The sequence below is a fragment of the Pan troglodytes genome, chromosome 11, assembly GCF_028858775.2.
Source record: "Pan troglodytes isolate AG18354 chromosome 11, NHGRI_mPanTro3-v2.0_pri, whole genome shotgun sequence".
NCBI lineage: Eukaryota > Metazoa > Chordata > Mammalia > Primates > Hominidae > Pan > Pan troglodytes.
Genome location: NC_072409.2, coordinates 73,493,600 through 73,519,484, shown reverse-complemented (window position 1 = coordinate 73,519,484; position 25,885 = coordinate 73,493,600). Strand labels below are relative to the sequence as shown.

Sequence of the window (25,885 nt, the reverse complement as noted above, 5' to 3'; positions counted from 1 at the left end):
AGGGCAAAGCAGGTCACAGAACATAAGAATTCGGAAATAATGAGCACAAAGGTCAGAGTAAAAATTCAGGAATAAAGTTGTGCAAGCAATCTTCAAAAAAGCACTTCTGCCTAAGCAGTTAAAAACATGAAAGCATCTATTTTTAAAGACATAGATATCCATTAGTTGCTAACAGTATAAATATAATAATAGTTCAAAGATTTAGTTTAATAAGTATATTTGTAAAGCTTTAAAGGCATTACCAAGCCAGCTACTTTTTAATTCATATGGAAAAATCAATCTTTAGAATAAACAGGAAAGCACATAAGCTCAAAATCAATAACAACTTATATTGCACTAATGATAAGATTCATTTTTATTGTATTAGCTGTCCAACTGTATACAACTATATTCACTTAGCAATTAGGTTGCTAAGACCAGGACTTCTAATGGAATGCCTCTCATAATTTACCAGTTAAATTTTCAGATGGGGGTTATCAGTAGTAGTTACAGTTTAATAGAAGCTGTTAGTGTTGACCATGTTTATTGTACAATTCAAGAGGAAATAGTTCCTCAGATGTTTAGCACTTAGCTTTATGTTTAAGAACACTAGCCTGGTAGGAACGTGTCAGTAATATCCCTTACTTAATGATCACATTTTTAAAAAATCAAAGTAATAAACGATAAAGAGAATCCAGAATGAGATAAAAGAAAAATACAGAGTCAGAAAGTCTAAAATGTGGAGGAAATGGATAATGTAAATAAAGTAAAAATGAGCCAAATATATCTTCACAGGCTATGAGAATCGCCTAAAGGCACGGTTACATAAGCCGTATGACAGACTGAGGGTCTCCTGGAAAAGAATGGAAAAAGTGTTTAAAAGGATCAAAATGGGTGGATTTTAAAGATCTCATATCCATTAAGCAGTGTTAAAGAAACAATAGTATTGTTGAAAAAAGTGTTTAAAACCAAAGGGTAACCTACCTTTGGATATATAATTTCCATAAAGTTTGTTTAAATAAAAAAACCTACAAAACGACCTCAGTCTCTGTTTAAACAATGCTGTCTGCCAAACGATTTTGTTTATCAAATTTTTTCTCAGGTTTTGGAGACAAGGATTGAGAAAAAAGGTGGAATTGGAGATCTGGAAGATCTGTGTTTAAGCAGTGGGACCTTAACGTTAGACGCACAAAAATGCGTTAACGAAAGCCAGTAAAATTGAGAATGGGGTCTTCTGGTAAATCTTGTACTTTGGTTTGTAAGAAACTTCTATATAAAGAAGTTTATCAAGTTTCGGGAATAAGATAATAAAATGCACTTAACCCATTCGGAATCCTACCCCTACCTACCTTACCTCTGTCCGGTTAGCTTCTGACTCGCGCGCCAGCACGTTCTGTGGAGAAGCGGAGCGCTGGGCTCTACCTGAGCAGCGCTTACGCCGAAGGGCAATGCTCCCCCCGAATCCCAGTTCCGGCCAGCCAGGTCTCCCCGTCCTGCGCGGAAAGCAGCGGTGGGCTCCGGGGCGTGGGAACTAGAGAAGCGGAGGCGCGCGCTCCTCCTCCCTGGCTGGGCGGAGCCGCACCCGCCAGGAGAGTGGTGAAGGCCACCTCGGCGCGCGGGCGCTCAGTCGCAGGAGGCGCTCCTTGGCGGTGCCTGGAGCCCGGGCGCACCCCACCGCTCCCGGGACCTGTTGGGGGCTGGCCCGAACCGTCGTCGAAGGGAGCCGCTCGGCCACCCCCGACGTTCCTCGCCCCGCCCGACGTTCCCTCAAGTGGCCAAACCAGCCGGACGAGCCAAACTCGCCGGGCCTCCGGGCAGCAGCAGGTGGCCCCGTCCTTCCAGGGAGGGCCCTGCGCCCCGTGGCGTTCCGGAGCCCTCTCGGCCGCCCCCGCCAGGCGGGATGGAGGCGGATGGGGACGGAGAGGAGCTGGCCCGGCTGCGCTCAGTCTTCGCCGCCTGCGACGCGAACCGCTCGGGGCGCCTGGAGCGCGAGGAGTTCCGGGCACTGTGCGCGGAGCTGCGGGTGCGGCCGGCCGACGCCGAGGCAGTATTCCAGCGGCTGGACGCCGACCGTGACGGCGCCATCACCTTCCAGGAGTTCGCGCGTGGCTTCCTCGGGGCCCTCCGCGGGGGGCGGCGCCGGGACTGGGGTCCGCTGGATCCCGCGCCCGCCGTGTCTAAGGCGGGGCCGGAGACACACGACAGCGAGGAGGACGAAGGCGACGAGGACGCGGCGGCGGCGCTGGCAACCTCGTGGGGCCCGGCGAGTCCTGGCCGGGCTTGGCAGGATTTCCAGGCGCGACTTGGGGACGAAGCCAAGTTCATTCCCAGGTGCGAGTGTGAGCTGGGGGCGGGAGGTGATTCTGGCGCTTCCTGCTTTCTTCTTCTCACTTACTTGCAGGTGTGCAGACCCAATGGCCCCCTAGTCTTCTCTGTGAGTTGCTTGTCTTCCTTCACCTACTCGCTTTGACTTTTCCAAGATCCGCTAGAGTTAAGAAAAAGGAGTCAGAGAGTCAGCGTTTGGGGAGAAAGTTTTACGTGCTGAATCCTGAGCCTGCAAAGGGCAGCGTGTTAATTACAGGAGCTCTCCTGAAATCTGCAGCTGCTGGCGCCCCGCGCGAGTTTAGGCGCGCGCCCCACATCTCACCGCGTCCTGGTTACGTCACCTTCTACCCCAGGCCTTAGGCTCTCACCCCAGGGCTGGGGCCCGGGCTGTTTGCCAATTTGGCGTCCTCTGTAATAGTTTTCTGATTTGTCGTTTTCCTAAGACTATAGAAAAGGAAACTTTTTTGGGCTTTTACATTGCTGGACACAAATATTGATTGATGTACCTGCTAGGCATTTTACAGAGTTCACGCATTTAATTTTCATAACATCCCTAGAAGGTAGGCTAGCTTATTTCTGAACTTAGACCTAGAAATTAGACAGACGTTAAGGGACTTGCCCAGTTAAACAGCAGAGATTTGACCCAAATTTTGTGAACTGAAAAACTCACTTTTTATGTGACGGAATAAAATGATAAAATGACACAGTATATTCTCTGCTCTTACTGCTCTGACAGAAATAACGTGTCAAGTCACGGACTTAATTATCAGGAGGTAAGGAGATGCCTGCAGGTGGGATTTCAGGGCCTGGAGGGAGAGAGGCTCAGATTTTCTTTTTGAGTTTCGTTTGCATTTGTCCATGCTTTGGTGTGGTGGGTGTCTCCAGCTGCTATTTTTCACTTCATGCCCCAGGGATACACACATTTCAGTGCTGTAAGTGTTTTTCTGCTTTATGTTTGGATTTTAGCTGAAATTTTGCTGAGCTCTGGCTGTCGTTACTAAGACGCTCTGAAAGGCATCATTTTGGTTGGCAGTTTGCACATCTGAGACAGAACATTGAAAAGGAAGTATCCCTGGAAGGTTGTCAGTGTGCTTGTTCATTGGAAGCCCTCACTTCCTTCTCCTCCCAACTTCTCCCTCCAGCTTGGAAAGTAAGGGGAATATTGGGCATGGAGAGTGACTCACTGCCATAGAAGGGTTGTGTAGAGAAAGTGGGTGTGTAACGATCTTTTCTGTTATTTACAAATGAGTTACTCCCCAACCAGGGAAGTAGCAAAATTTAAACACTGCTACAACCTATACTCTTTATTTGAGTCATCTTTCATCTGTAACTTAGTTTGGGTGCAGCTAGTTAAAAAAAGTAAGAATTTTAGGAATGAGGCAGGGTGAGTCCACATCATGTTGGATATGATGTATGCATACATGTGGATCTGTTTTTCACAGTTGTCTAGTCTCAGCAACAAATATTTCACACACAACCTTAAATGATTGAAATGACCTGGATCAGTGTACAAACCAGGAATTAATATTATTGGTGGAATTGTTATTATCATGTTGCCTTTCCAAATTCTTCAGAGATTACTACATTTAATGGGCACCGGTGTCACCTGGTAGACTTGTGTCCTAAGCCTCACCTCCTGATGTGAGATTAACAAGTACAATATTTGTCTTCCTCTCATGTTCAAGTGGAAGAGATCTAAACTGAGTTGCTGCATCAGATTGTTACCATGGCAGCCATCCGCTGTTTTGGTAAATTGGATTAATTCTACTTCACTTCCTCATACAGCTGTTCACCTTTTCTTCCTTCCATCCAAATGTGATTTAAACACTTTTTTGTTATTGATATTGCTGTCGGCATTATTTCAGCCAAATGTATTCCATAAGCATTACCAATTGCCTGCCATATGCCAAATACTGGCTTAGGTACTGTCCTAGGTTGCTGGGGACAAAGAGAAGGATAGTATGTAGTTCATGCCCTCAAGATGCTCATGGTGTGGATGAAACATTTTTCCAACAACTTCATCGAAGAACATTTAAAGGCAAAGAACATTTGTAGGAAACTCCCTGTATTGTGGACATAGCCCAACAGACGGCTGCAAGCAAGAATTTTCTTTGAAGTCTTGAGCTTTTCTTTAAAAAGTGATTAAGTTGTTCATCTTTGTACACAATATTTTGGGACTTGTTTTCATATAAAATAGAGTTTCTTCTGAAGGGAGAATTGTCTTTCTAGGAAGGTGTGCCATTCCAGCTTGTGGCTTTGTTTCCCACCTGGCACTCAATCTTATCCCTGGGGACCGTCTGCCCCAGGGCTATCCTGGGGAATGTTCACATCCAGTTTGAGAAGAACGGATATTAAATAGGAAAATGTTTGGTTCCTATGAAGGCAAAGCATGACACTGTTGATTTTCATTTAAAGAATCTTTCAAGCAAAATATTAAGCAATTTTGGGTTAAACTCCCCAGTCATCAGTAATCGTGATGTTAGAGGGAAGATAATATTGCATCATGAAGGGATGAAAGTAGCTTTTGGGATGTGTGTCATTGTTGAGTTCATTTTCTCTTAGAAAATTGAGGGACTTTTTGTTTTGAAGGCTGAGGAAGGAGTGTCCAAGGAGTTGTGTGACTGGGTAAGCTGAGCCTGGCAGATATGAAGGGTCTGCAAGGTCAGGATGGGCCTTGACCACTTCCTGGTCAGTTTGATAAGGTCAGCCAACAGGTGAAGGCAACAGGACAGTGTGATTTAGTTACATAAGAGAATTTGGGAGGACAGGTGCTACCAGGCCAAGAAAAGTCCTGGAAGTAGGAAGAAAATGTGTGGGTGTTGAGGGTGGAGGGGCAGGGCAGAGAGCCAACTTATAATGTAGCCTTGCCAGTTTCTGATGCCTGGGTCATTGTCTTGGTGAGAGGGAGTTTCATACTCAGGAGATACTCAGTAAATGTTTGCCAAATGAATAGAATAAATCAGTATTCTTTGATTCTTGTTTCATATATCTGCATTTTGAGAGAGAGTGTAGTTCATGCTGTGAGCATTTTCTCCACTTCTTTTGCAGGTTCTCTCACTTTTTTTTTTTTTTTCAGTTACTGTTGTGAGCCAGTCTTGGTGTTCAAAGATTGCCAAGAGAAGGAAATAGGCTGTGTGTGTGTATGTGTGTGTGTGTGTATTGAGCATTTGATGGATGGCTGAGAGCAGGGATGAAGGCCTCTTCTCTGACCTCTAGTCAGAGCTGAAACTTTTCAGTGTTTTCTCAACTCCCATTTGCAGCAATTTTGAGGGTTATCTGTGAATTGATTCATGCTGATAAATTAACTTAGAAAACCCCACACTCTCACAAACAGGAATGTGAGGGTGCAGCTGGCACTGGAACCACCGAGGGTCTGTGAGTGGGCACAGGTATCCCAAAAGTATCCAAAGGAGGGACAGCCTCAGGTCAGGTACCTGAGGGTGTGGCAGGTATAGTGATGGGTGACCTGCCAGGCAGTGCTAGGCTAGGATTTGTTGAGACGTCAAAATCAGCACCGTTAGCTGTTTCACATGGTTTGCGATGTTTCTACATGCACGATGTCGAAGGGGATTCTTTTATTTGGTAATTTAAAAACAAATTTAATTGAGAGGAACCAAAACTTTCCATATGTGAATTGTATAGAGATTGGCAAAATGGCTTACCTTATTAAACTCAAGAGGAAAGGCTCACCCATTGGACAGCAATCCCATTTAATTGGGAAATTTTTAAAAACAAGTAGCTGCCAGTAGGCAGAGGTGAAGTTTCAGTACTGGTGAGGGTTGCTTCTCCATTTCCCTTTCTTGGGTTCTAGTTTAGCCCTTTTCAGAATGATTGCCTTGTTTTATAATAGTGTAGTTGCTTCACAGCTCCCTTAATTTACATGATACGGTGCTTGACAAGATAGAAAAGGGAGAGGAGAGACAGAGGCAAAGAAAGACATAAATACATCAGGAGTGAGCCGGAGAGCAAGAGAGAAGGCCAGAGATAGAGTGGCAGAGGGGGACATGGTGAGAGGGAGTGAAACACAGAGATCAGATGGAGGGGAAAGGAAGAGAGACTGATGGATTCCATCTTGCCTCAGTTTCTCCTCTTTCCACTTAGTAGAAAGGTGGCCCTGAGTCACCTTGAGATGAGAGAGGTGAATCAGCTCTTTTCTCTTTGATCTCAGCTCTTGAGTATCTTCCACATGTGAGCATCTTGGTGCTTTGGGATGTGTTTGTGGTATTTAAAGACGAATATATATATATATATATGTATATATGAATATATGTATATATGAATATGTATATATGGATATATATATGTATGTATTTTTTCATGCTCATGGCCAGTAATGTCTGGTTCTCATCCAAGAAGAGAAGATGTGTTCTAGCTTTGCAACATGGTGGTGGGCTACACCCAAGTCCTAGATGAGGTTCAAGGGTGCTTTTGACTGTATGGGGTATTTACCTTGAGTACCAGATTTGGGATCTATCATTGTGCTCGGCATAGGTTTTCTGGAAGTTTCTTTACCTTTTCTGGATTCTGAACCGGGATCCTAACATCTGTGTCTCTGTTTATGTCTGTATCTGTATCTCCTTGTTTTCTAACTGTTGCTATTCTGTAGCTTTTTGCTTTTTCTCTTTAATGTGTCCTCTGTCACAATTATGTGTATCATTACTCTGCTGAGTGGGAGAAACCTGTCTCTTGATAACTACAGCTCATTATTGGTGTATACAAATGCTACTGATTTTTGTACATTGATTTTTGTATCCTGAGAATTAACTGAATTCGTTTATCAAAGCTTAGGAGTCTTTTATAGGAGTCTTTAGGGTTTTCTAGATATAAGATTATATTGTCAGCCAACAGAGATAATTTGACTTCCTGTTTTCCAATTTGGCTGGGTTTATTTCTTTCTCTTGCCTGATTGCTCTGGCTAGGACTTCCAGTACTATATTGAGAAGGAGTGGTGAGAGCGGGCATCCTTGCCTTGCTCCAGATTGTAGGGGGAATGAACCTTTGATCCTTCCTCCTGGGCCTTTTGTGAATCTGTGCATGCCTTAGGTTTTATGAGCTCTACTTGCTGGGTGGTGGCCACTTCTGGTTCTGATATTTGAATTTAATCTCAAGGTAGTAATTTCTTTTTGGCTTCCAGATTTTGGAAAGGTATTTTGGACTTCTAGTCCTTAGAAGGCTCTCAGTGTTAGCCATCTGAGCAGTGGCCTGCTGTGACCCTCAGAATTCACTGATTGCTCAGAGCTTTGCTCTCAGAATTTGAAGAAAGATGATTTATTCTGTCCTTCTGGTTTGTGCAAAAAGAAAAAGGCTTAAAAAGAAAAAGTCTTAAAACTTAGTGTTACCAGGGAGACTGTACTCCCAGAACTACAGACTCTTCTCTAGCTTTTCCTCAAACCTGAACTTGTGATTTATTCTTCTCCAAAACTACTGTTAAATTCAGTTACGCTACCCCTATCTCTTTAAGCGTGTACAAATCTTCATCTGTTTCTTATTTTCTGCCCAGGTTATCCAATCTTTTTTCATTTGTACAATGAAAGTAGCCGTATCATATGGGGAAAGGTTAGTGTGCCATGGTGATTCCAAGTGTGTTTTGAATCCTTTTTCTCTCCTAAGAGGGTATACACAGTATGCCTTCTTGCTTCATGTATCACTTATTACAATTTAGGTAGCACTTGAGTGCAGTATGTAGTCAGAAGAGGGAAATGGGAAGAGAATATTTATTCTGAGTGTTCAGGGCTGCCTCACCTGACTGTATTAGTCTCATATGAGGTTGTAAAATGGAAAGTAAACACTTGTCTGTCTCCCAGAGGGAAGTTCTAATGGTGGAATTTATCTATGACACATAGGATTTCTTTAGAATTATTTTGTCAAACAAACAAGTTCATTGCTTCAACTTGTAAATATTCAGGGTCTTCCAAATGATAACTGCTTTTGTCAGAGTAATTATAAGAAGAGTGAATTTTAACCCTTAAGGCCTTAGTCTATATGTCTTATAAAAACAGGATATACAGCTCCAGTAGTGCAAATGTTTCTTTGATTCTTTCTCTAGTTCACCCAATATTGACATTGCCCTTGACATCTCACTAGGCACTATATATATACACCTGACCCTGACCTTGTTTCTCACCTTCTTAAATACTCAGGAGTTTCTAACACCTGAAGGACCTGGGATGTGGAATAATGAATGGGAAAATTCCTCCTGGCTCACCAAAACACCACTCATTCTGGACTATGGATGTTTCACATCGAATGTTTCTCAAATTGGGAGCCATAGACCCTTCGGGGTCCTTACATATATCTTTGGGAATTTTAGGAGACCAAATATTCTTATTTTCATTTTGGCAATAATGTAAAATAAATTGATGTGAGCTCATTCCAAATCACCTGCATTACAGATTTGGATGACTCTTGTATTACAGATTTGGCTACACAATTTCAAAACCTGCATTTGTGTTCGTGAGGCATCTCATAACACTGTGTGCATTGTCATGGGCTAAAAAGGAAGGCAGAAAGGTGGGCTGTGCATTGAGCCATGTGTTCACATAATCTGAAGGTGACTGACAACAGAGTGCTGGATTTTCTGTGGTCTAAATAGAAAAGTGATGGGAGAATGGGCTTTTGACCATAGAAATGTGCTCAAGATAGCCATGTATGAGCCAGTCCCGCACGGACATTGACTGTGGAGATGTAGCTTGGAAAACTGCATCCCCGTCAGGTTAGCTGACTATTGCTAATTCTGATGTCATTGATTTTGTAAATGTGTGTCGGTTTTAGAAATGTACTGATGCTGTTGGTACAAGGAAGTTTATATCTGATTTATGTTTGTTCATAGTTAAGTGTAATGTGTTATAAGCAATGTTTAAGTCAACTCTGGAATTCACAGGATTCTTTTTTTTTTTTTTTTTTTTTGGAGATGGAGTCTCACTCTGTTGCCCTGGCTGGAGTGCAGTGGTGTGATCTCAGCTCACTGCAACCTTTGCCTCCCGGGTTCAAGCGATTCTCCTGCCTCAGCCTCCCGAGTAGCTGGGATTACAGGCATGCATTACCACACCCAGCTAATTTTTGTATTTTTAGTACAGATAGTACTGTGTTGGCCATGCTGGTCTCGAACTCCTGGACTCAGGTGATCCGCCTTCCTCGGCCTCCCAAAGTGTTGGGATGACAGGCGTGAGCCACTGCACACAGCCTCACAGGAGTCTTTAACAAGGTCTACGTGTTAATCAAGTATGAGAAATATTCTAATGGGACTTGAAATCCTCAAGAACTATATAGGATGGAAAACATAAGTGTTTCAATTCTCAATGTGTATTTATCTCCTCTGTCATTTAAATTGAGGGCATAACACTATGGAAAAAGTAAATATTAAATCTCCCAATCCTAAACAAGGAACGTCTGTGTTATTTTCCCACAGAAGAAACTCTTCTCGCCCCTTTTCCTATTTTTCATTCATTCATTCATTCATTCACTCATTCATTCCTTCACTTAAACTTTTTTTTTTGTATCCACTGTATGCCCAGGACTGCACGAGGCACTGAATACTTAGAAATAGTCTCCTGCCAAAAGTCCAAGTTGCTTGGCTGGTTTCTCTCTATTCAAAAGGTGATGACATCAGTGAGGATATAAAGTAGCAAGAATCACGAGGTAGATGGCCTGGGTCCAGATCTCAATGGTGGTCAGAAATCAAACAGACCAGCTACACTCAGGGAGTTTCCACCCCTCTACCACAGAGAAGTGACGCCTTCATGCCTTCTTTTGCAAGGTTGAATTGTGCCAAAACTTTCTTTTGTAGTCCAGCATCAATAGGACTGCAGGTCCCTGTCAGATGACCTCCAAGCTCCTTCCGCTCTTACTACACTGTGGGCTGTGATTGATGGAGGAGGGTTTACAAACGTGGAGGCCTCCAGAGCCAGGCAGGTAATGCTGACCCAGTGATGTGGAGTCTACGGCCAGTAACAGCCTCTGCTTTATATGCTGGGAGGAAAGCCACTTCTCAGCTCAGCCACTTTTCAGCTCTGGACAGCAGCTGCCAAGCAGGATGCAGGTCCAGTGTTGACAGTGATGCTGGATTTTAAGTGCAAATTTCCAATTTTGCATAGCTAAAGAGACAGTATTTCCAGTGTGCAACCTGTGAATGTGCCCTGGTTAATTCAAATGTTAGGTTTGATCTCATTTTGAAGATCCCTGTTGATTCGAGCATGTTGTTCCATGACATCCTAACTTAGAACTTTAATGGTGTTATTTCCCTTCTAAGTCTGTGGGATACCCTTTTGACCCAATGACAGTTTATCTTTACTTTCTTGTTTGCTCTTAGATGTTATTGTACTTTACAGAGTTATCTCACTCAGGCTCAACAGATGTTGTTGTATAATATTTTCTACTTCCAGGTTATGCTGCCCTAATGGGTATGTCCTAGGGGAGGAGGGCTAAGCTGTGAATGCATTGGGATGTCCAGGATACCTATCACTCCGATATTTTTCTTTCTCTTCATCTGAAGCTGGAAGTACTTGGCTGTCACAGTTTTTAAGATGTGTGAAAAGTCAATTGGAATGAAATGATTTGTGATAAAAAAATAAGGGAATTTAGTTATAAGAGGTCATATTTTCTGGTATTGTAGTATTGTTTTCTTTCATTGTTGGAATTCTTTGTCCATTAGGCAAAAGTTGTATTTTAGGGCTAAGAAATTTGAACAGCCACGAAAGCTGTGTGTCTGGGTTACTTTTCCTCTTTTTCTTTTTCGTTTTTTCTTTTTTTGTTTTGTTTTAGAGTAGTCTCATAACAGGTGCAGTCAAGCTTTGTTCCTTAAATGTTCTCACATGTATCTGTCCTTGTCTTCCATTTTTAAGTGACCAGACAGAAACACCCAAGGTAATGGCATGTTCTGAGAGCTCCTTCCCATCACGTGCACACCAAGAGCAGCCACTATCTTCAATTTCAATTTTTAAAATTTTGTTTTGGGGTGTCTTCTGGGAATGTTCAGCCTTGATGCCCTCTGTGATCATTTACAACTGTAAAAGTATGGCACATGCTCAGATGGCCATTTCATCATAATAGTATCTTTGATCAATTATGTATTTTAAATGTCTAAATGGAAAGCAAAAAAGTATGAAAGGAGTTATTTATTCTGAAATCCGAATGCAGTGGTGAAAGTATCACCTATTGTTAGCTCCCTGTAGCTACCTGGTGCAAGGATGAAGGGTTTATGGGAGGTTTAGGCAGCATTTCCTGATTTGTTGCCCATCTGCCTAGCATGGTGATCTCTGCCATTTCATCCCCTGGGATGACATAGTCATCTCATAATTCTTGCTTCTATCAAACAGAATTACAGTCTGCTCTGAGCTGAGGTGGAAGAATTCATGAAGAGCCAACCCACATTTGTTTAGAAAATCCATTTTAGGATACTCCTGTGTCATGTTTTCTGATGGGAATGCTGTAAACTAGTGTTAGTGTTTGTAGTGCAAAATACTTTTTCTTTTCCTCCTTGGGGATCTCTTGGTATCGCATGTACTTCAAACTGGCAGATATGGTTTGCTTGGGGATGCTAGTGAATGAATTACAGTGTAGGCATTTCTGCTTGAACACAGTGTATACATTCCAGAAAAGCCTAGTGTTCTGCAAACATACACAGGGCATATGGAAAAAAAAGTAGGAATGGTGCAGACAACTCGATATCTATACTTCTGTAATGAGAATACTCAAATAAGCAGTAATAATCCTCATAAAATACTAGCACAGTAAAAAAAGTCATGCGAGATTCTTAATAGACATAGAAATACAGTAGTTCAGAATACCTGTGGGTATCTTAAAAATGATAACTATTGGGTACTAGGCTTAGTACCTGGGTGATGATGAAATAATCTGTATAACAGAGCCTCATGACACGAGTTTACCTATGTAACAAACCTGCACATGTACCCCTGAGCCTAAAATAAGAGTTAAAAAATAATCTGAAAAAATGTTTAAACATGAAAATATAGGATTTTGCAGGTTTTTTTTTTTCCGAAGGTGAAGGAAGCTTAATGGAGGTGTAGGGTTGTGGCTGCTTAGTTAGTGGAGCAAGGACAAAATGCACAAGGATCTGAGAGAACCCAGACAACACAGGTGGACAGTCTGTGCTAACAGTACAACCACAGTGCGAAACGGCATCAGGTCCACACTGCATTCCTCTGTAGCCTGCTGCGTGCAGCTGTTAATGGACTTGCATTTCAGTGGCTGTTACTTGGGGGCACACTGGGAAAAGTCATTTCTGCTTTAGCATACTTCATTTACTGACCTAGGGAGTGAGCTAACTGATGGTGCAGGTACCTGCATTATGGCAGAGAAGTCCTAAAAAAACATCTTGAGTCCAGAACTCATGGGAAGCTCCAGCAAGGCACAAAGACAGAAATGAATGTCAGATTGATTCTGTGAACACAGATTCAAGGTTTTGTGTTGGTCTAAAAGGATAATGCATCACCTCTCTCCTAAGAGATTATAGCAAATGAGCTGTCTTCAGGATAATAAAAGTGCTTTAGTCCACAAAAGTTCAGAAATCTATTAGGTTGTTAGAGTCCTAATGACCCTGGCTAAAATGAAAATATGATGGGATAGCTGAGCACTTGGAGCCTTGGGAAGTGACCTGCCCTGTTGAATGATATTTAAAATTAAGGTTCTTATCAGTAACAATTAAAGTTCTTATTCAGCTCTTTTCATCAGTCCTAGCATACATTCACTGTGAAGCTGGTACATTGGTCTACACTGATTAGCCCCAATGAAAGTGCAGTGATTTAAGACACTTGTATTAGTTAGAGTTCTCCAGAGAAACAGAACCAATAAGATGTGTGTATGTGTACATACATGTACATACACACAGACACACATATAAAATGTATGTGTTATATATATACCATATGTACACACATATCTCTTTACATATTATTTAGAAAGAGAGAGATTGAGATATATTAATTTTAGGGAATTGACTCGTGAGACTGTGGAGGCTGGTAAGTCCAAACTCTGCAGGGCAGGATGGCAGGCTGGAGACCCAGGGAGGGGTTGAAGTTGCAGTCCCGGTGAAAAGGTCATCTGCTAGCAGAATTCCCTCTTCCTCCTGGGAGATCAGTCTTTGTTCTGTTAAGGTCTTTACTGAATGGATGAGACTCACCTACCCACATTATGGAGGGTAAACTGCTTTACTCGAAGTCTACTGATTTAAGTGTTAATCTCATGTACAGAGTACCTTCACAGCAACATACTCACATGTTTAAGCAAATATCTGGCTACTGTGGCCTAGACAAGTTGACATAAATAAAATTCACCATCATAGCCACTAAGAAAGTTTTTCAAATATTCTCAGTTTTGAGATCACAGAGCATTTTTGAATGCTTCTAGCTTGTAAGTAACAGAAAATTCAAACTATTTGAATCAGGAAAAATTCCTATACATATATTGTATTCCCCCACCTTCCAAATGCCTAAACACTCCACAACAAAGTACCAAATTTCTAAGTCAACTTTAAAGTTATTAATATTTTTTTTATTTCCCAAGAAAAGGCTTGCCCTACATCTGCTTATGGCTCTGAGATGCCCCTCTGGGAGGTCTTATTATTCAGCCTTGTTCCTACCCCTCTGTCCTCACCCTACAATCCCACTCTTCATCAAAATACTCATAACTTCAAACTGAGCATCTCACAGAAGATACATCTTGGATTTGGGCAGCCATAGCCATCCAGCAAGCCACACAAACATTTTGCTTTGCTGGACTTTCCTGGGCAAATTCACTGCTTTCTGGCTTCCCTTCTTCTCCTTCCTTCTCACTCCTTCCTTCCCTCCTTTCTGCAAATGCTCTGTGAAAGGAAGACATTGTGCCAAGAAGTCCAAAGGCTGACATTTTAATGAGGAACAGGAAGAAATTTTTTCCAGTAGGAATGGGTTCTATCTGCTATGCCCAACTACTAGTTTTTGTCCCCGAGTTGGAAGTTACTAACAGGGATGTAATAGAGAGCACAGGGAAGCCAGAAGTGTTCCATCAGGTATAGGTCCTAAAGCAGCCACAAGAGAGCTGCTAGATTCATTATTCCGTTCCCAGCAGCTCAGCGGGCGCTGGTGTTAAATCACGTCTTCTCTCTGCTAGTCAAGGGCGTTTCTAGAAGTGCAAACTCTTAGGTCCCACCGCAGACTCACTGAAGCATCTGCATTTTAACAGAATCCCTGAATAGTTTGTGTGTGTAATAAACTTTGCTGAGAAAATGAGAAGCGAGAGTGTGGGATGTGGCCACATCTGCTGGGCAGATGCTTTCAAAGAGGCAGAAAAGACCCAGAAAAAAAAATGCTGAACTGAGGTAGAAGAGATAAACTTCGCTGACTTCAAAATTTTGCCTGGGGGTGCTTCTGGTTATTTGATATCTGAATTTTGAGATGTTCATGACTGAGTTTACCTTGAGGATACAGTCATTTATACTCCATCAAGTATTCTGTATATTTTGTGAATGTATTCTTCAAAGACAAAACCACATGCAAAAAAAGCACACAGAACGTTAAGTGTACAGCTTGCTGAGTTTTCAGATGGAATGCTTGAATAACTCAGAATGCAGGTGAAGAAACAGAACATTTTACTACATTGCAGAAGCCCAGGGTCCCCCCTCAATCACTGCAGACCCCTCTTTCCAGAGAAGTTATTGTCCTTTGCTTCTGTTTTGATGTTACATACATAGGTTCATACAATGCATTTGGCTTCTTTCAGTCACCATGATGTTTGTGAGCTTGTAGTTTAAAACTTTTATTTTCACTGATGTAGTCTATTCCACAGTGTGAAAATACCGCAATTGATTTATCCAGTTTACTAAAAATGTCCATTTGGATAATTTCTGTGTCATGGATGTCACACATAGTACTGCAGTGATCATCTGTCACAAGTCTTTTGGTAAGCATATGGACACGGGCAACACATTGGTCAGAAAAATTGTTTGCAAAATCACTGAAGCTTTCCGTGCTAACTCAGGGTCATCATATGAAGTCTAGTTTTATCCCGGGAGGTAGTAGAATGATATCCCCAGGGATTTGTGGAGATGGTGGTTCAGCTTAGCATTTTAAGTTACTGTGTGGAGTGTTTGTCCTTGCCGTCAGGCTGCCAAATGACGTTTTACTATTCTCAGTACTTCCTTCCTTCCTGGGTCTTTTGTCTGTTGAAGTTTTGGAAAACAAATTATCAGATACCTTAGAATTGTGTTTTAAAAGCACTGTTTGAATGTAGATTATTTCTATACCAAGCAGGGGTGTCTCAGAGGCTGTTTTTCTTTTTTTTTTTTCTGACTTTCCAACCTCCTTTTGGATTCTTCTTGGTCAGATACCTGAGTTTCAGATAGCTGGAGTGCTGCCATCATTTTGAAATTATAATATTATTTGTAGTTTTACTCCTGTTCCATTTTTATTCATACATTAACTCCTTTTTCAATTTTGTTTATTTTGGAGATTCCTCAAGTAGATGCTGTAGTTCTAAATTATCTTTTTAGAAATTCAGCCACTTAGAGAGATAAGCACAAAACATGGAGTTATATTATTTTGAATACAAATAAGAAGTAGGTGCCCAGCCAGGAGTGGGCATGGTTCATGCTGAATGAATCCACTGGAGTCTGTCAGTCACCTCATATGTTGGTCACTGAAATTATTTTTAATCCTTTCTCTTTTGAGTTTTAGGGGAATGCTTAAAAAACTACACACCAAGATAAACAAATACTACTGCTTTGTGGATTCTCCTTGTCCACTCAAGCAAATTATTGTAATAACTTTATGACAACTTTCTGTATAGTTCTTGCATTTAAAGCAACAATTAGGACTTTTATTCCTATTTTCTTTAGTAGCTTTTGTATTCGTTTTGCTGCCCAGAGGGTATGTTATTATCCAAGCAGGTGAGAGAGGAGTGCAGCTCAGACCACAGAACTGGAAACCAAGGGAATGTTAAAGGTTTGGGATAAAAAAATATAAACTGAGATAAATGTAAATATACAGCTTACTGAAATTGCTTTTCCTTATCTGATGAACCAGTGAGTTAAGATGATGACTCAATTAAGGGAAGACTGGTTTTTCTTTTCTTGACTTTTCTTGGGGGTTGAGGTCAGCCTCTGTTGGCAGATGGTGTTTGCAGATCTGAAGGCTGTTTGCTCTTTTAGTGAACTGTGGCTTTGGGCACACAAAAGTGGACCAGTGGCAGGACAACTGATCCTTGAATAATGTGCCAAAGTCGGATTTTAATGAGATTTTTGGCTACCTTTTTTTAAAAACACACTTCAGAAAATCACCCTTCCGTTCTGCAGAAAATCAAATGAAAAAATAATTTAACTTTCCAGCAGGTTGCTGGGAAAGCAGTGGAGTGGACAGATGATGGGCAGTGGGGTCTGTCTCAGGAGGCTTCTGCTTTGAGGAAAATGTACCCAAGCACCATGGAGTGAGACCGGGAGCCTCTCAAAGGGTCTTACTTAACTGTTGAAATGTCAAATTAGAGATGTCAGCAACATTTTATTTCAAAGGGGAAATGTGTTTAAGAAATTCATAAGAAAATCTCTACAACTAATTTTACTTGGTTTGATACTTTTGATCTATTTTTGTGTCTTTTCATAAAACAGACTGGGACACTGTTATTGATTTATCTTTGTGTTTGATGGTTAGGTAGCAAGGTAGGTAGGTAAAAATCAGTGATTCTTAAAAGTAGATTATAAAACTCGGTGACATGTCTTTTGGGACACTAAACAAATAATATCACATATATAAATAGTTTTAACATAATTCAAAGATGTCATAGACAATAATTTCATGCTTAATTACATTAACTGTCATAGCAAACTAATGTAACCTTTGAAATAGGCTTTTAAAAAGGCCAGAGCACCGGGCACGGTGGCGCATGCCTGTAATCCCAGCACTTTGGGAGGCCCAGGCAGGTGGATCACCTGAGCTCAGGAGTTCAAGACCAGCCTGAATAACATGTTGAAACTATCTCTACTAAATACAAAAAAATTAGCCAGGCATGGTGGCGCGTGCCTGTAATCCCAGCCACTTGGGAGGCTGAGGCGGGAGAATCGTTTGAACCCAGGAGGCAGAGGTTGCAGTGAGCCGAGATCGTGCCATTGCACTCCAGCCTGGGCAACAAGAGTGAAACTCTGTCTCAAAAAATATATATATAAAATAAAATAAAAAGGCCAAAGCAGGTTGTGTAGAATTCTAACAAATTTTCTTGCCAGTGTTATGTATATTTGAGCATAAGGTTTATTTAACTGTAAACAAAATGTGATGAGGAACCAAACAGTTATCTTTCCATGATACCAATAATAATTCAGAATTAAATGCCAACTATTTAATAATCAGTGGTAGGTATTCAATATATAATCAGTGCTAATTCAGGAAATATATTTACTATTGAATGAACAAGTAGAATGCACTTATATATTCCAGAATGTACTGATTTCGAAAGAGAAATTGTTCTTTACTGGTATTCATGATTCTGTAGTATATTAATAAATCATTTGGAGATTTTAGAATGACAAGCAAATCCTTATCTTTTGTAGAAGCTATGGTGAGTTATCTATGTATGCAATATATTGTCTTTGTTGATCGCCATAGAATCATGTAATTTAATTTATTTTTGGAACTCACATATATGTTATTAACAAATATAAATAATATTTTGTTAAAAATGCCCCCACATTTATTATTGAAGTATATTCAAAATATATTCAAGATTTGATACATTGGTTTAGCCATTCAGCTGATGTTGAGATTGCAGCAACCTCAGCCCACAAAAACACAAACCTGAGGTGGAGTGTATTCATCCATTTTCATACTGCTTTGAAGAAATACCTGAGACTGGGTAATTTATAGAGAAAAAGAGGTTTTAAGGGACTCACAGTTCCACATGGCTGGGAGGCGAGGGAGGAGCAAAGGAACGTCTTACATGGCTGAAGGCAAGAGAGTGTGTGTAGGGGAACTGCCCTTTATAAAACCATCAGATCTCATGAGACTTATTCACTATCACTAGAACAGCACCAAAAAACCTGCCCCCGTGATTCAATTACCTTCCATCAGGTACCTCCCATGACACATGGGAATTATGGGAGCTACAGTTAAGATGAGATTTGGCTGGGGACACAGCCAAACCATATCATGGAACAAGATAAAGGGGACTTTGCATGTCAGAAATAGTTCCAGATACCAGCAAGACAGACAGTTTCTTGAGTTGGACTTATTTTCAGCTTTCTTAGCATCTGTTATATGGTAAATAGTGGGCGCATCCCCATTGAAAACAATGTGAAAGGAGAAAAGGGAAAAAGTAGTGAAGAAGGCAGCAGCATGCTGAAGATTGGTGCATGCTGGTGCGTGTAAAGTTCAGATGGAATCTGCTGTGCTTTCTAGAATCTCCTACTTTCTCTCTGTGTTCAGCAGGAGAGACCCTTTTTATCTTGGCAATCATATTTCCCATAGTTAGTCTTCTCCCTAACCCTGTGCAGGCAAGGCTTAGCTGCTCACTCCTTCACACTGTTGCCTTCTTTATCCTCTCTGAGTCAGAGTTCTGAGCCTGTCGCAGATCCAGTATAAAACTCCACCTTCTCCACATCAGTTCATGTTGAGCCCTTCTTCTGCAGACCTCCTGCCTCCTTCCTTCATTCATTAATGGAGAAGCTGCTGCAGGTCAAACCTATAGGTGCCGGGTGCTATAGGGGATATGAGACTGATAGGGTAACTGGGAAGGTAAAACATCCACAGAAAACTCAATACACAGAACTCAGATAAAGAGTGGCAGGGGATAGGAGGGGAGGGATTTCCCTGTGACTGGAGTATTCAGGGCCGACTTTCAGAGGTGACTTTTGGGAAAGCCTTGACTGATTTGTAGCATTTGGCTTCTAGATAGCATATATGAAAGGCTTAGATTCTGATCAAAGACTGAGATTAAAATATACTTTGAAAAGGGAGGGAAGAATTTGTTTCTCAACTTTTGCAATCTCAAAAATTGAAAAAACAAAACAAAAAAACCAGAACAGTGATGTGAAATCAGTCAAGAAAACATGCTTCATCTGAACTTTGTCTCCTTGTTGAAAAGTTACATATTTTGTATTGAGCCCTCTACAAAATACTTGAGGACACTGAGCACCTAAGGATGGAAAAAGAGTGAAGAAAATGAGACAGAAAACTAGAGTGGCCATAGATTGATTCCCTAAACCAGGACTTGTTTGAGAATAAAATGAGGATAACTAATATACTTTAAATTATATAATTTTATCCAAACACTATTTTATTATCTGACAAATTGTTTTTATTATATAGTGGTCCTATATACTAGTTCTAGTCAAAAATTTTAAAAATAAAGTTATTTGTAAAATATATAAAAGGTTTACGTACATTGAAGCAAAAATTTTCTTATCACTTATGTGAATGTTAAAAAGTGCATGTGCAAAATAGTACTGGAACATATTCATGTATTTTAATGTTAATTCTATATCTATCGCTAATGCCAGAATTAGTGGTACTTTTGTGAAGAATACATCTTCTTTCAATGTGGTCGTATTCTTAATTTTTTCTATAATATTGCTTATAATCTTTAGAGTTATGGTTTCATTTTTTGACTATTAAATCTGAAATTGTTGACATCAGCAGTTGACTCTTCTGTGTAGATCATAATTTTTTAATTAAGAAAACACTCTCAAGTGTTGAACTATAATTGTAGAGTAAATTCTAAGTGGAGGATATCGTAAATTCTTTTTTGTCTTGATATTGACATGTAAATGTTAACATATGTGAATAATTCAGTCCATGATTGTCACAGGTTCTATGTCTTTACCTCCTTTCAAAATACTTTCTTTAACAAATACTTTGACAAATTTATTAACATTTATAAGACAAGACTTACCAAGTTGTGTTCGTTTATGATTCTTTTAAATGTTTTCCAATACTTAGATACATCAAAATTATAGGACTTCTCAATTCCATCCTATTGTTACAGAATATAAATTTCATCAAGATAGGAAGACCCTCAAAAGATCTTTCTCATGAGTTCAGATATTCCAAATAATAATTACAGAATTTCATTTGTACATTTGAACTCTTATCATTGAATTTGTTTAATTCCTTAGTGTCTTCCTGTTTTCAGGCTTACTTTTCAATTAATTTCAGTCTGCAAAAAGCTTCAAAAATAGATGGTAGCTTTTATATGGTTCCTACTGTTGAGTGATTTGATTAAGGTTTTCCAACTGATTTTGAACAAAATGTAATGAAAGCTTAGAAGACTAGTTTACAAAAAAAAAAAAAATAGGACATTTACAATGATTTGCTAAGTAGTTCTTCAAAGGCTCAAAGATTTCCAAAATCTGAATGGTGATAAGCCACAATGAGAGAAAATGACTGTTGCAAAAATGTTGAGATAATGTAATTATGTGTGTCAATATATTCGAAATTTTGACAACATTTCAGTCTACAGAATATTAAAGTGTATTTGGATTCAGTTATATATGCCACCAATTCCAGTGTGTTTCTACTTCACAGATTTCCTAATTTGGTAAAAATATAATTTTTACTACAACGCTTTATTCTTTTATTTTTCATGGAATTTGTAATAGCGTTCATAATAATAAGATTGTATGCTCTATCTTTGACAGAATGAACTTCCTGAACGTTGATTCCATTCAGTGGATGGGGAAGAAACAAACCAGTGCTGGAATTGATGCAACTGTTTATTTTTTTTTGAAGCATCTTATTGCACTGATACAAAACTAGCCTCATTTACCTTTTTGAAGTTCTTCCTCTGCTAGTGCAGGCAATATACACAGCTCTCATTTCACTCTTTGCATTTGTACAAGATAATCTGTAATAAAAATTTGTGCAGAATTAATTTGGAACAAGTCTCTTGACCTAAGAAAAAAGTCATGTTTCACAGGTGATATGTAAGTAAGCCTTCTGCAGCTGCATGAGTAAAATTGTAGACTCTGAAGAATATGGTTGTCTTAAAAGACATAGTTCCTGTTGCTCTTCAGGAGATTTATATTTTCTGGCTTTCATGTGGCTAATGATACCACTGTATGTAGGGCACCATGGTATCACTTTAGGGGCACCATGGTGCCCCATGGTGGAGGATAATACTGAGAAGCTTTTTTAAAAAAAAAAAACAAAAACAAAAAAACGAAGATGGTATAGTGTTCCCGTGTAACCTGTACTCACTTTTCCTTATTTATTAATATCCTGCTTTGGTGCAGTACAATTGTTACAATTAATGAACTAATTATTGATTCACTATTATTAACTAAAGTCCATATTCGGATTTCCTCAGTTTTTCCCTAAAGTCCCTTTTTTGTTGTTGTTCCAGCATCCATTTAGGACACCACGTTCCATTTTGTTGTCATGTCTCCTTATGCTCCTTTTGGCTATGACAGTTAACCATTTGGAGCAGTTATGCATTTATCTACTTTCGAGGTTGTTGCTGCCAGAAGAGTTTACTGCAAAATATAAAAGCATTGCCATACAATAAAATAACTAGATATACACTTAAACCATATAAAAAAGGTCAACTCACTGTAGCAAGAGCATCCGAGGTACTCTCCATTGCTCTGAGGCAGGCCTATCCAACTTCTGTTTTCTGTACATATTTCATGTGCACTATGCTTGTAATTTTCCAATTTCCCACTGACTTGACCACACGGCTGCCTGGCAGCATTTTGCACATCTTGCAGATAGGAGCACAACTGGCTGACTTTCCAGGTGGTTGGCCGAGGCAGCTGCTTCCAATCTTTCTCCACCGCCATCTGAGTCCTGAAGGAGTTTTCTGTCTGCAGCTTCTCTTGTCCAAGCTTAATTTGTTTTATCAGTGAATGTGAGTGTTCTGCTTCCTGCCCCTGAAAGGAAAGTTTTAGTTACATTGTGTCTGGAAAAGGTCAGGAAAGGAGAGATGGGTTTATTCCTGATTATCTTCTGATTTAGCCACATATTATTCTATCTTTTCACTGCATGGATGTCTCACTAACAGGTGAAAGTGGAGATACAACAAATTCACCCTGGATTATTTTAATGCAACTGTTAATAAGTTTAAATGTACAGTTGGTACACAGTTTAATAATAGGTAGTACATGTTAATGCAACTTGTTGATTAAAATGAAAGGGAAATTCTAGTTAGATGCTTCATGTGGACAGGATACAGGACAATGAACATAAACTGGGACTGTCCTAAATATGGGAAGGTGACAGATGTCACCTAAAGAGAAATTTTACATAAAAATTGATATTGTATTCCTTTTTTGCTTCTCAGCTCCTTTTTTTTGCCAAAGTAGAAATATTTTTTCCATGAAAAATAACTATAATATACCGACTTGCACTAACACTACTAGATTATGCCTACATTTAACTTCACTCAGGTTAAGTTGATAGAAGAGAAATACGGGGAGAGCAAATGTGCACTGCAAGGCAAGTGCTCTTAAATAAAGAGCTGCATATTCTTACATATACATGTACACACGTATAGCACATACATACTGTAATGTCAACAGAATGAACTTCTGTATATGAAAAAGTTTGATCTGGACCTGGGGCACGATGTGAATAAAAGCCTGTTCATCTGAGTGTGGAAGGGTGAGGTCTGCATTGCCCCATGCACATTGCTATGCTCAGGGCCTTATGTTAATAGATGGTAACAGGGGTCAGCACAGCAAGGCTCATCTATCCCTCTGCCTGTTAGTGTAAATAAAGTTTTATTGAAACACAGCCAAACTTATTCATTTATGCATTGTCTAGGCTGCTTTCACACTGCAGTGATAGGGCTAAATAGTTGCAGCAGAGATAGTATGTCCTGCAAAGCCAAAAGTATTTTCTACCTGGTGCTTCACAGAAAAGATATTATGTACCCAGGGACTATAACTTTTGCAGACTGACCTTGAACATGACCTAATTTAATTGTCCCTTTTCAGTTCCCAGAGTACTGCCACGCGTAAGACATTTCTGTCCATGGAGCTCCCATACTACAAGATTTTCTTCCTTTGAGCCTTTTTGCAACACCACCCAGACATGGACAGGAGAGAACCATCTACTTCTTTTTAACCCAGTTGGGGAGTGGAGTTAAGAATAATAATGGATGGAAACAATGGCTGGCACTTACTGATTACCAACATTGTACTATGCACTGTACCTCACAGCTACCGTTTGCTACCCTTAGGTGGTAGGTTATACTTTATGGTTGAAGAAGCTGAAGCTGGAGAGGTGAAGTGTTTGGCTCTGAGTCATAAAGCAGATGTGGTGGAGGAAGCATTTAAATCTACCCAGGCCATTCCACTTATCCTGTGCTGTATTCATTTATGACTGCAGAAGCCCCAGTTGTTTTGAGGCTGTGCCTGCAGTAAAGCTTCAGCATGATGCTTCCTGCTGTTTCTATCTTCCTGCCTCCATTGGTGAACTCCCAGTAACTAAATATCAGTGATTGAAAATAGGAAGCAATTTGTAATCTAGATTGTTCCTAGACATTGAATGGATCTAGTTAACTCTCTCATCTTCCAGGGAATTTCCGTTTTAATACCTTTTGGGGAATGTTATAAAAATAGATACTTAGGTAATTAATATTTCTCAAGATGACACAAACCCAGAAAGAATTTTACCTGCAGGAGATGTGTGTGGTTAAGGGGCCCTGGGTGAGGCATTTCTGGTTTAAAATGTAAATTAGAAACTCCTCTGATCAGACAACAGCAAAACTGAAGCCAGAGAAGCCTCAGCCCCTGGACCAGGTTGTCTTTCCAAGTCTGCTGGTTGCTGTGGCCAAGTTGAGGAGACCATTGTTTGTTTTCTCTAGATTGGAGAGCTGGATAGCCATTCTGTATGCAGATTGAGACCACAGCCAGTCGAAAGCAACTCTATTAGTGGGAAGAGGTCATCCTGTCTAGAAAGCAAGACTTAAACTTTAGAAAGGGAATTAATATTTTTCTGTTCTAGTAGCATAGCTGGATTTGGCCCTTAGAATTTATTTTCTAGTTAATTTGGGGTTTATTCTGGAAGCATGCATACTATGTAATAAAAATACGTTTTTAGAAGAGTACTTTTTATTTAACTCATATGGGAGAAAAAGGATAAACCTTTGCACTTACTGACTAGACAAGTGTGATTCGTTCAGGGCATCGAACGAAGTAGGCTAACTGGTATTACATTAGTAAGAACATACTCCTTGTTCTTACCCAAAAAGAGAAATAATTATACTATCAGATTTGAGTTGTCTATAATTTACCTATTCTAGAGTAAAAGCTGGTGACAACTCCTGAAGTTCTACATTTCTGGATTAAATGATAATGGCCTTAGATTTATTTTTATCTCTGCACATTTATTTCAAAATCCTTTGTTTAATTCCTTGCTTCAGCCAAAACTGTGAAAATGCAAACTCGATCGTGTCATCTCTTACTTTAAATCTTGCCATGGCTTCCCATCCTTTCAGGACATCCCCACCGACCCCCTTCAGTGCGCTTTCGGTCCTTGAGGATGTGCTCATCGGGCTCCTGCTAACTTCTCCAGCTCCAGCTCTCCTGCCTGACACTGTGCACAGCCTGTGGCTATTGATGCCTGTAAGAGACCACCCCCTATTGCACCCCCTTTCTGCCTAGTTGACATCTATGCATGCTTCAGGGAATACCCCAAGGACTGGTCATTGTTCACCTGTTCTATGCTGTCAGTGCATCTTGTACTTATTCCTCACAGAACTTTTCAGTCATGTGTGAGCTTTATGCAGGAAGGAATTCGGTTGGCTTCCTAGCATTTTCAAGATCTCTCATGGTGCCCCTTGGATTGCATGCATGTTTTCATGTCTCATGTTCAGATGCTAGGATCTTAGCATCAGTGTTCTTGTGGCATTCCTTAGTATAGAATGATGAAGACATTGGCATTTATTACTGTGTGCTTTTGTTTACAAAAACTGGGTTCTAGATGCATAAAACATACAATTTGAGTAATTTAGCTCCCTATTTTAATGCTTAAATCAGCATGACTTGGGATCTAAAGGCCAGTTTTCCTAAGCACCCTACTGGATCACTGTGTTTCTTAATGTGGAGTGAAGTTGTCTGTACTTAACTGGTTCCCAGAGATGTCCTGAGATCAGTGGTGTCCAAGCATTCTACATACCAGCCCTACTGCATTCCAGATATATAAACATAAATATATATGTGATCTTCTGAGTAAAATGTTAATCTTATGAAAATGCGTGCGTGACCTTTAAAAAGTTTTATACATCTTAGGTATACCTGTTTTCTCTTCAAGTACATATAATTTCCCTCTCAGCTTCAATGGGAATATTTGCTATTTAAGGTTCTTATTTCCCAGGGATCATTTAAAAATTTTAAGTTGTGAAGTTTTCATCAATAATTAGCCATTGCTACTGTCGTTCATACAAATCATCATATAATTTATTGAACAAGAAGATAAATGACATCTAAAACATTGATAATTCAAGGTACATTTTTCTCTAATTGCATTTCACTTGATATCTTCAGACACAGATTAGGTATATTCGTGTTGGTTGCTCTCTCAGCACATACGCAGAGACTTCTTTTGTCTTGACTGACTAATGCTTATGACTTGATCCTTAATCTTTCTTTACCTAGTGTTTGCCAAGT

The 25,885-nt window shown here is 40.1% G+C and overlaps 1 protein-coding gene across 2 annotated transcripts in view; it reads left to right on the top strand.

Annotated features, from left to right (window-relative positions):
- The first annotated feature begins 1,530 nt into the window (after window positions 1–1,530).
- The window catches only part of RASEF (RAS and EF-hand domain containing), a 74,483-nt gene continuing 50,128 nt past the window's right edge, over window positions 1,531–25,885 (top strand). Inside the window, exon 1 of one of the 2 annotated variants that reach the window (XM_016961017.3) lies at window positions 1,531–2,310. In XM_016961017.3, coding sequence (XP_016816506.2) covers window positions 1,880–2,310 — 431 coding nt within the window. In that variant the 5' untranslated portion in view covers window positions 1,531–1,879. The remainder of the gene's footprint in view (window positions 2,311–25,885) is intronic. The other variant, XM_520093.8, reaches the window with a different exon arrangement.